We start from the raw sequence: 12,656 nt of genomic DNA, 5'->3' as shown, positions 1-12,656 counted from the left end.
TTTGATATTAAATGATAAAATCTCCTAATCTGAATGAGTCAATTGAGTTGGCAAGTATATTGTAATGCGAGATTATAACATTAACTAGTAGTTCATGTATTGTTGGTTTTGATATATTTTGGGGCTCTATTGGAAGGTCTAAAATCCCCCCCTTTGTATGTGGGAATAATAATCCTCTGGAAAGGTTAGTTTTGCTTTTGGATAAGAAAGAGAAAACTAAATGACTTAGCAAAAGATTGATGTAATTCCTAATATACCTGCAAACGCAAATTTTGATCTCATACAAATTTTTTCATTACTGTTAACAAAAAATAAATTAAATATCAAAAATAAAATTGAATAATAAATATATAATTAATTATTATTTTTAATCATTTTTATATTTTAAAATTATATTTCAAAATTCTTTTTATTTTTCATAATATCTTATAATTTTAATAATTTTAATATATCAATTTTCATATATAGCATTATCTTTATCATTCCACCCATGACGCATAGAATAGATGATGACAGGGTGCTTTGTTAAGACACTTCGTGGTGAAAAGGTCACTGGTTTGAAACCCCATGGGCAAAAATCTAGTCATACTAAGCGATGGTGTGGTCCAGGCCGAGTGCGATCCCTAGGTGATTTTGATGGCTTAGATACCCCTAAATTGTGACTACTCAAACCATAAGTTAAACATGTCAATCATCTCAGGACTTAGATTACTTAACAAACAAACAAAAAACTTTGTCTATATTATTCCAATATCTTTAATAATATTTATACACCAAACTATTCCAATATCTTTAATAATATCTACACCAAACTTTATGTTTTAAATTTCTATTTATTTTTCATAATCTCTTATAAATTTAACCAACAAAATGAATATTTCAGGTTAATAATTTTATTTTTTTAAGTTTTAAATATGACTCTCTCTAATATCAATCATATCTATTTATATATATAATATCAATCATATCTATTTGAAGTAATGTTAATTTTATATTATCATTTAATATGGATTGTTTCCTATAAATGATTTATGGACTAAATTAAAAAATTTAAGTAATGTTAATTTTATATTATCATTTAATATGGATTGTTTCCTATAAATGATTTATGGACTAAATTAAAAAATTTAAATATTTATTACATATTTTATATAATACTTTATAACGTTATCCTTACTTATTGAATTTATCAATTTAAATCTCTATTAAATATAGATTAATCCAAGATTTAAAAAATAATATTTTTTTAAGAAAAACATTTTTTTAAATATAAGAAAAGGAATTTCATTGATATCCATACCTAGCCAAGGTGTGATAACTTTACAAAGAACTTCATTGCCATCCAACTTAAGATAAGATTATGAAATTTATCTTCATAACTACCATTTATCAATGCAAAAACTAATTATCATAACTCAACTACCATTTATCAATGCAAAACTGATTATCATAACTAACATATTGTTGGTTGGGAATAAACATATGAGAGAGATGAATATAATTAACTATAACATAGTGACAATAATATACATTTTTCTTCAAAATCCAGATGCGGAACAACTAAACCTGAATCTTCGATGGCTATTTGGTCAAATCTACTCAAACTACTAAGTGAACCCTTCAATTACTACCAAGTAAGTGAGCCCTCCAATTACTCATTTCTTGGCACTTTACAATAAAAGATTCCTAATATCATCGGCTTGAAAAACCACATACTATAAACTTAACAACTTCAACTCTATGATCATGTCAAATTTAACTCATATGTATGAGGTCCTTGCTTTCTTATCCTACAGTGTTTAAGCCACAATGTGAGAAGTCTCTTGGTTTCCCATGTAGAGTAGCTCATATACTTATAGATAATTGTGAATATGATATTTTGTGGTGCCACTAACTAAGATGAAAAGACAAATACATATTGATTTAAACTTCTAATTTTTATTATAATTTTATTTTCATCATTTGTGAAATTTGACTAAATCAATTTTGATATTAAATTATATATATAATTGATTAAACTATATTTTATTTTAAATATTTTTAGTATAATAATTATTAATATCTATTTTTAATTAAATTTAGTTTAATAATTTACAATTAAATTAAATTAAATGTATTAGGAAAAAATTATATTATAATATAATTACTTTATTTTTTGCATAGTTGTTTATTTAATTAAAATATAGTTTCCTTTATTTTCCACATAGTTACCTATTTATATAAGATATAGTTAATATGTTAGTTTTCATGAATTACGTAATAAAGTATTTTTTTTGTAAACTTCTTCTATAGATTTTTATTAATAGCAAAAGACATTATAGTGAAAACCTTTCATACAACCAAAAGAGTAGTCTGAGAGATCATATATTCCACCAGGGATAATAATAGCCACGCTAAGACTAAAATTGAGCCATACAAAATATCAAATACGAAATGCAAAGATACATATCCTTGGCCCAATGACAATGTTTTCAAAACATCATAAGCTGCTTTACAAAAAGAACATTAAGTAACCAACAGTGAATACTAATACAATATGCATAGTGGACTTATTAGTCCGAGATGATAACTAGCGAGAGAGGAGAAGATTTTGTGTGAGGAGAGGTATGAGTTTGAGTGTTGATGACTGCAGGCACCCCCTGTTGCTCATTGAAATTAGTTTTTGAATCATATACCACAAAGCACTCCACCAGAGTCAGTCTGACGACATTATTATCCAAGTTATATATGATGTCCCTAAGGATTCTCTTTATCTCCTCTTGACCTACAATCAACTTGTAATTATCTACCTACTTATCTTGAATGACCATGGTTAATAGATTTTCCAACTGCCAAGGCAAACTAATAGAATAGAGAAAGTGAAGCCTTCTCTTACGAAACTTTCTTGGATCGAGTACCCATTTGAGGCTATTGCCTCCAATCTTCAAATCAGAGAAATATACACATTCACCGAACTCCTTGGCCTCTAAGTGAAGAATTTCCTTTCTCACTTTGAGAGGAGTCAACTCAAAGAAATTAGCCACAGACTCCCATCTGAACAATCGTCGGTGTCGCGAAGAGGATGACCCAGGTGTGCCACCCCAACGACTAGGCAGTCTCTACCATGGAGGCATATAAGCATATAACCTGCAGACGAAACGGGAAGAGATTGTTCTTGAAAACTAAATGATGGGGATAAACAATGTGAAGGGAGGGTAGGACCCCAGAACAATGCGAACAATAAACCCTGGAGTAAAACTAGAGATGTAATATTATGGGCGGAGGAAGAAAATCAGGAGCCCACGACACTTACCAACTGAAAAATTCCCTAACTTCTCAAAACCATGGGATTTTTATGGATGGAGAATTGTATAAATTATAAAAATTTAGACAATTGAAATTCTAAACGAGTCATAGCCATTATCAAAACCAAATGGAGAAGGTACTAAGGTACCACACTATGTAGACTAGCACTTGACAACCAAACAAAATCCCAGTAGGGTCGGAATTTTGGGGTGATGTAGAGGGAAATGCTGCCACCAATTCAAAGGAAGGACCAGAACTCGAGTTGTGTAGAAATAGCACAAAGAACATTGACCCTTACATTGAAAAACCAAATGACCTTGATATAACTAGACTACCTTAAAGTGCATGACCATACGACCAAGAAATAACTAGACCACTAAGGGACTAATATGCGACCAAACAATTATATTATGAGGAGAGTACCAAGAAAACAGACCTCCCAGTAGTCTGAAATACACCACCCTTGTCCACCATGCACAAGTTGACCTCTATGGATTATCATCAACAACACCCAAAACACAGTCTTGTCGCCACCCTGGGACCTACACCGTGCATATATAGCAGGGCGAGGAAGTGAGAGACCAGAATTGTTACTTAAGGAGAGCAGCAGGAGTGCTTGTCATGGAAATCTAGGTGTGCAATCTAACACAGTACTCAACCATCCCAATAAACTTCATAATGATAAATTCATGAATGACCTTTCCCCGATTGTCAAGGAATTCTCCACCCACGACCAATCCACCATGAGAGGGGTGACCCATCTCACACATGGAGGGATAAATTCCATTGCCAAAATGTGTTTCGTATGGCTAACCACATACTCCCACTTGCTTGCATTTAAGTCAATCGAACCTGGGTAGGTGCAGCATAGTTTGAAAACTATGATATCGTCACATGAGTGGCATGCAGAGCCGGGTGTAGAGCATGGCCCTTATGTCGAGAGCCACCACTCTATATATCATACATATGATCTGCATGCCAATTGTACCACCTGTCGGGAAACGAGCATCATGAAAGCATCGATGATTATACCGCCTGCTAGGAAACGATCATCATGAGAGCACCCCCATCATGGAATCACATAATAAAGCATCACATGTTTGTCATTTTCACACAATAACCAACTTTACATTTATATGTATAGAAATATCAATGTTAATTTAAAAAGGAGAATGATATTTTTGCTTCAATTTAGTTTTTGAGGAGTTGACCTAGGAACCCCATAAAAATTAAAGTAAATATGAATATAAAATTTCACATTCAAATTTTGTAAACTCTCTATCTTATAATTCGAACTTAAAATTTCGCAAAATTAAATAATAATAATATTTTTTTTCCATGTTTCAATTTATAAAATAAAGTATAATCATAATTGCATGTCTCCGTTTGGAGTATGTCCTAAAACTTTTTTTGTTTGGCTAAGAGCTCATTTTCCTAGGAGCCCAAGATCTAGAGACATTTAGGAGGAGAGAAATCAGCAATAAGATAATTTTAGGTGATATAGTTTTCCTTAAATAACATCATCAATAAAATAATTCTAGATGATATAATTTTCCTTAAATAACATTAATAAAACAGCTTACAATTGCAAATTATCCTCACTACTATATAATCATAATTAATAGGAGCATCATTGGTCGATCGGATTTAGATTCATCACATAATTAATTTTAAAGTCATGCGGTATACATTAACAAATCATTTTTGCATAGTGATTATAAATTTATATATATATATATATATTATTATTGAGTTTTTTTATTTATAATTTTATATTTTAATTTATTAAAATCGTTTATATTATAAATAATTATTAAGTTGAGAGGCTTATTTTATAGTTTATATGATGTATAAGAGTGTCCATTTGTGATTAAAATTGAAATTGGCCAACATAAATTAGATCCTTCATGTTAAATCAATATTTAAAATAAATTTATACCTATTTAATTACATTCCAATCGAAAAGTTCCTATGTTTCCTAAAAGTGTTAGACAAATCATTCTGTCTGTTCTTGTGTAAGAGGCACATCATTCTGTCTGTTCTTGTGTAAGAGGCACAGTGAGTGAAAAACAGGTATCACCTCCATTAAAAATGAGTCGTTTAAGTAGGTGGAGGAATTGATAGGACCGCTGAAAGTGGCATGAATCTGGGCAAAAAAATTCAAAAAATCTTGTAGATGTAGTGTTTGAATCATGTTTTTATAGTGGAAATGGATTCAGCGCCATCAAAAACGTCTAAAACACCTAAAATTATGAATTTTGACAGTTTTTATTTAGATTTACAAAAATTCTTGCCAGATTTTTTCAAAATATAACCAGAATTTCCAAGGCAAAAAAACTTAATTTTTAAAGATAGCCATTAAAAATATATGCGAAATCTTCGGATAACAATTGTTAGTCAGTTTTGCCTTCAACTTGCCTCCAATATCTTATTGATATCCTCCAATTACAATGTTGTTGACCTGTTTCAGGCTGAGACGATACTGGGTAAAAGGTCCAAAAGCAGGAACCACTGATTCCTTCGCCATTTTGCCAGGCTACGCAGACAACGTGAGGACAAATGAGAGAGGAGAATTTTGGGTGGCAATGCACTTCCGTCGCAATGCACTGACGCACTTCCTGGCAACGCACCCTCGCTTGAGAATGATGTTTCTCAGATTGCCCGTGTCTGCAGAGAGACAATACATGGGACTTGTTGGGGGAACAGTTCATGGCATCATAGCCAAGTACAGCGCCGACGGAGAGCTTATTGACGTGTTAGAGGATAGCCAGGGAAAGGTTGTGAGAGCAGTCAGCCACGTTGAGGAAAAGGATGGAACACTCTGGATTGGATCTGTTCTTATGCCTTACATTGCTACACTTAATTACAATAATTAGATCTAATAACAATATCAATCACATTATGTCTGCCTTGAGGTCAGCCTCTGCAATTTTTTTTTGGGATGATTCTGTTGATTTTCATGAACTACTAGGGGTATATTTTGAAAGACCTCTCTGGCTGGAAAATTTGATTTTTTTTACTGCGATCAATCTTCTAGTTCTCCAGTTTTCAAGTTGAATGAGATATAATAGATTTAATTGGATTGCAAATTTTAGAAATATTTTAAATTTTGTTCTAAAATTTTCTATATTTTGATGGAGAAGAATAAAGTTAATTATTAAAATGGATTACAAATCTATTAATTTTATTATGCATTTTCCAAATACACAATTTAGTGAAAAAAAATTATATCGAAAACATTGTTAAATTTGACCAACTGAAAAACAATATAAACATAATCAAATCACCCCTGGACAGGTATTTATCTGTAAAGCAGATGTTTTCACATCTAAACTTCTGCAAGTTGTGGATCTTGTGCATCTTCTTTTGAAAAATTTTCATGTGTCTAGACATCTGATTGATCTGTCCAGTCTTACCTTATCTTGGAATTTCATGATTTTTTAGATAACAAAATTTGGGTCTTTTGAAAACTAGAGATTTTCAACCTACAGTATCACACCCAAGAAGATTTCCATTTGAGCTATTACAACGTAATCAAATCTTTGAAGAAAGGGAGGAATCAACCTACAGTATCACACCCAAGAAGATTTCCATTCGAGCTATTACAACATAATCAAATCTTTGAAGAAAGGGAGGAATCAAAGTGGCAACTATACAATTTTGTAGAATTTATAAACATTGGAAGTCATATAAATATAATATAATAGTGGAGGTTGGGAGAAATATCAGTAGAAAAGAAAAACATACTTAACATTATTTATACTTTGCATATGTAATCATATGTCAAATATCATTGGCTGGGTTAAGGGAGGGAGCAATTTATGGGTTTACACTGTTTCAAGGGAAGTCTAAACTGAGTGTAACACAATTTCAGTGTCAAAATTTTACTTATAAATAGATCATTTTTCTATCTAATATAGAAGTTGATATTACTTAAACTCAACTTAATTTGAAAAAAAAATTAAACATACTTTACTTAAACATCCTCCACCTTAGTGAAAATATATAGCATGAATTTGATGAATTTTACATGCACGTCTAAGATACGGTATCTAATTCTCATGCCGTCTTCTCCTTTGAAGTACATAAACCATTATTTCTTTTTCAAACAGAGAGAGAATCCAGACTCTGCCAACAATGAGATGATAATATTTTATTATAATAAAAACACAGCAACCAGGTTATGCTCAGACATTATTAAATATATCTCCCCTTTACTCTATAGAGATTCTAATATAATTATGGTAATAAAAGCACCCTCACTTATGTTAACTGTCATCTCCTCTCAATCAAATATTGAAATCAGAAATTCTTTTAAATCAATGAATTTGTTTCACAAGTAACATACTCTGCATGTCGAAGCTCTCACTGACATAGGTCCATCCACATCCGTTCCCTTCAATAGAATTTGAAGAGCTGAATATTCGAACAATTACATAATGAGACTATGAACTGGTAAGATATTTCATCCTGAAAAACGAGGGAGCATTACTTTGCAGTCTCTAGGAGTCAGCCATTTTGCCTGCATCAAACAAAAAGGATGATAAAGCTATAAAACATGGAACATATTTTCCATCCATGATTTTGTGGGAGAAGTAAGCTGGATCTGGCAACAGTGTTCAAATGATAACATAATTTTAGTAACATGATAACAGTTTACCTACACTTATATCTAATTAATTGTTTTGGAATAGTGAAAATTTGTTTTCCATATAGCTTTTATTCCATATACAAACATTGAGGTCAATAAACTATAACAAAAATGATGCAACAAATAACTTATTCAAAATTGATCAATTTTGGAAATATGGAAAATTATACACTATAATGATGATGAAATCAATGCAGTAAACCTTAACAAAAAAGAATTCTATTCAATTTTAAATCACAAAAAAATATACAAGGTAAATATTATCAAATTTGTTTGTGTGATTTTGATCTATTGCTGTGATTATGCTAAATATTGCACTTCAAATGTATATCTTAAAACATAAAATGAAGTATTGTAATAAAAAAATTATACAAAATATAGATGAAATCAATGTATTGTAGAAAAGAATTTAAGGACTAGATACTTAAATTAATATATTATAAGAAGAAAGAATTTCTAAAACATTATTGAAACCAAGGTATTAGAAGAAAGAGTTTATGATGCTTATAAATGTATTATAAGAATAAAGGAAATATTGGATTCGACTTTGTTAATTGGATATAGTTTTAGTGGTTGTGAGGAAAAATTGGTACTCTCCCCACTTGGGTTCAAATCTCAGTTTGTAATATATTTCTATTAAGTTTATTGTTGAGCTATATATGATCTAATTCATATGTTATTGACTTGGTCTTGTATTCTCTGGATATGATTTATTCTTATGTGATTGACTTGGTCTTGTATTCTTGAAATAAGTGAAAGTGTCATAGGTTTTAATTGTGGACTTGAAATTTTTGAGAAATTAATGTGAATTCTATTTATTCATAAATTTTCATAAACATTGGGAATATCAAGGGTTGTAATTTCAATTTGAAAATTTAACCTAGTTGAAATCTCCAAACCAATAAACATGAGTGTAAATATTATATTTCTAAATGTACACGGGGCATTTGGCTTTCCTTTTGATTTGGATTTTAGTAGAGTTTAGTGTTGTGGGAACTAGAGACCTACTCATAAGTTTTGTGAATGTAATGGGACTTGAGAACAATGGTCATTGACTCAATGAATTTTTATAGCTTCTTGTTGAAGGTCTTTGATGTAATTTGTTCATGATAATAAACTATTTGTGTGATTGTCTATTTAAACTAGTGCATTTACAAGTTTTGTGGTTTGTTGTGAACATACATGGCTAATAGCGATATATAGCATGCATTTGAATTCAATCATAGGCACAAGATCCTAACAAATACTTCTAGTTCATATTTCAAGAGTTGGGCATGCCTTCTTTTCCATGTGCTTGAAATTTTTAAGCTATTGACATGAAATTTCTTAAAATGTGAAAATAAGGGCAATTTTGTTTGAAGCACAATAAAATATAAGAGTGAAGGCACAAGGTCAAAATGGATTAAAAATATGAATGTAGAAGTTAGATCAACCTTTAGAATGTGATCTAGATCCTTAGTTTGGCCTTGACATGTATTCAAGTGTTGATTATGTGTAGTTTCTTTCAATCTGAAAAATAATGTGATAGGTAGTTTTGAAGCAAAGTGTGTGCATTTAGAGATTAATTGAGAAAATGCAATCTGACATAGGCTATGTGCCTAACATATAAAATTACATAACAATGAGGATACTTTCCTTATATCTTACATGCAAAATATTTGGCATACATTTTTGTAAGAATTCATTGACTTTGCACATTATGGAAAAAGAGGGTAAAATTCGAGTATTGTGCCAATAACAACTTTTAAGGCTCAAATTGAAAACATGGAAATGTAGGAAGTCAAAGAATGGAAAAAATATACATTCTTCAATTGAGTAACCCAATTTATCCAAGAAATAAACATTGAGCATGTGTTTAGTGAAGGAAGGTAGTTTTCTTCAATTTTAGTGAAAAATACAAAAGTTGTTGACTTGGCATATTATATGCAAAGAAAATGAGGTGTATTTGGGAATTATGATATATGGATTTTATCACCAACTAGTAATATATAGGAAACATGTATCACTTTTTCAATTAACAAAGCTTGGCATGCATTTTTCTAGGCCCACTCACACAATTTCTAACTTATTTTAACATTGGACTTAGATTTTTTAAGAAATGAATGCAAATTGTACATCCTTGGCATTTTTTTTGTAAAAACTAGGAATGCCAAGGGTTATAATTTGAATTTGAAAATAAGCCAATTGAAATCCCAATAGAAAATGAGCACAAGCATAAATAGGATGTTTATAAATGGATGAGGGCCCTTTGGCTCTCCTTTTGGTTTGAATTTTTGTAGTTGTTGTTGTTTTTTTTTAGGATCTAGACACCTGCGTATGGGATTAATTAATGTAAAGAGTCTAGAGAGAATTAACCATTGACTCTTTTAAAGATTGTTGTTGAAGTTTTTTGATGCAATTCTTGTGATAGCAAACTATATGTGTGAATTCTCTGTTTAAATCATTGCATTTGTAATTATATGGTTTGTTATGAGAATGCAAGGCCAAACAATATATCCTAGATGCATTTGAATTCAATCATAGTCATGGGAGACTTATAAGTACTTCAAATTCAGACTTCAAGACTTGGGTGTGGTTACTTTTCCCCAAGCTTTCATTTTTTAAGCTATTAACATGCAATTTCTTGAATTGCATAAATAAGAACAGTTTTGTTTCAAGCACAATAGAATGTAGTAGTTGAGGCATAGAACAAGGTCAAAAGGGATTATAAATAATTGGATGTAAAATTTCGAACAAATTTCAAAATGTGATTTAGATCTTCATGTTGGCCTCGATGTACATTTAAGTGATGTTTGTGTGCATTTTATTTTAATATGAAAATTAATGCCATAGGGTAATTTTGAAGGAAAACTATGTGTATTTAGAGATGAATCAAGAAAATATAAGACCTAGATTACAAAATAGCATAGATGTTTTCTTTATATCATCCATGTAAAAGATTTGGCATGCATTTTTTTTAGCATTTAAAGGATTTGTAGATTGTGTAGCAAGATGGAAGAAATTAAGTATTATTATATAATAACAACTTTTAAGACACATTAAAAATATGGAAATGCAAGAAGATGGGGAATCGAAAATACACTTTCTCTAATTGTAATAACTAAATTTGGATAAGAAATCAGCCATAAGCTTGCATTTTAGTGAAGGTATTTTCATCAATTGCAATGAAAATATAAAAGTTGCTAATTTGGTAGATTGTATACCAAAAAAATGACTAATTTGGGAATTATGATGCATGAGTTTTATCACCAACTAGGGTACGAAACTTGGCATGCATTTTTCTTAGCACTCTCACATAATTGTGTAGCCTATTTTAACAGTGGATATGGATTTTTTGGGAAATTAATGCAAATTCTACATCCTTAATGAACTTTTGTAAACATTAGGAATATCGGCGATTATAATTTGAGTTTGAAAAGCTAGGCTAGTTGAAATTGCAAAAGCCAATGAACACAAATATAAATATGATGTTTCTAAATGAATAAAATGCCTTTGGCTTTCCTTTTGATTTGATTTTTCTAGACTTTATTGCTATAGGATCTAGAAAACCTATGAATATGATAAGGCCTAAGAGCTTTGGCCATCGACTCATTAAAGTTTCAAATCTTGTTTTTCAATGCCTTTGTAAAGGATTAATTCATTCTCGTGAATCATGATAATGCCTAAATTATATGATGGCTTTGTAATGATGTATACCAAGCATAAAATTCAGTGTGAGAATCAAAGATGAGGAGAAAATAAAGAAGTTAAGGATGAAGATTAATTGAGAGATTCATGGAGAGATTATCGGAGATAGTTATTCATATGCTTGAAGTATATATCTAATCATGACATAGTTGTTCTAGTCACCTATTGTTATAGAAAGGGACATAATTGGACAACATATACACACATGGGATGATTAATTGAATAGAATTTTCCGCTTCTATGGTTTCTTGAGTGGAAACTTCTTATGTCCCTTGCTTGATATTTTTTTGAGTGTATTTTTCATTGAATCATAATCCCAACATTTGGTAACAGAGCCATGGTTGTAAAGGAATCTTGAATTGCAAATGCGGAGTTGTAAAAAGAAGTTTCAATGAATGAAGGCCATTAAGATATCTAATTTGAAGAATCAATTATGAAGATGAGGACAAGTCATGTTTCCACTAAGGAAGATGACAATGACAATTATTATGTGATATCACTAGCAATAATGTTAAAAACTAAAGGAATGATGTTGGCAATGATGTTATGGACTAAATTGAAGTAAGATTTGTCACTAATCAATATATTATGAATTTTCTTGTATGTCAAAATCATTGATGAAAGAGAATAGTGCCATTGGATTTTAGATACAATATCTACTAGCAGAAGTGAAATAGAGTGCTAATATTAATCACTCTACTTTGAAAGTAAATGGAGATTTATTATTTCTAATGACAGGAGTTGTTACAATTGTGTAGAATCTAGCCACAATACTCATGAGCATAGTTTATAGGAAGGACAAGGAGATTATGTCCACTTTTCCATGTTAGAAATTATAGTCCACAATATCATTGAAACTTTAGTTAATAATGAAGTCATCACAGTTCAATGTGGAAGATATACTCATCATGATGATATCATTCATGATTTTCCTCTTTATATTGTGGTCGACCTTGAGTTTGTAACATACCCAACCCCTCAAGTCATGGAGGGAGGAATGGGGTAAAAATTATATTATTATTATTATTATTTT

At 30.7% G+C, this 12,656-nt stretch overlaps 1 protein-coding gene across 1 annotated transcript in view; it reads left to right on the top strand.

Annotated features, from left to right (window-relative positions):
• LOC149229688 (protein STRICTOSIDINE SYNTHASE-LIKE 3-like) overlaps positions 1-6,325 on the top strand; it is a 68,150-nt gene extending 61,825 nt beyond the window's left edge. The window contains exon 4 of the mRNA XM_089375887.1: positions 5,756-6,325. Within this exon, the coding sequence (XP_089232013.1) occupies positions 5,756-6,161 (406 nt within the window). The 3' untranslated portion in view covers positions 6,162-6,325. The remainder of the gene's footprint in view (positions 1-5,755) is intronic.
• Positions 6,326-12,656: the final 6,331 nt, after the last annotated feature.

This window comes from Pinus tabuliformis, chromosome J (genome assembly GCF_031772625.1).
Source record: "Pinus tabuliformis cultivar Carrire ecotype Pingquan chromosome J, CPIR1, whole genome shotgun sequence".
Lineage (NCBI taxonomy): Eukaryota > Viridiplantae > Streptophyta > Pinopsida > Pinales > Pinaceae > Pinus > Pinus tabuliformis.
This window is presented reverse-complemented; position numbering and strand designations above follow the sequence as displayed.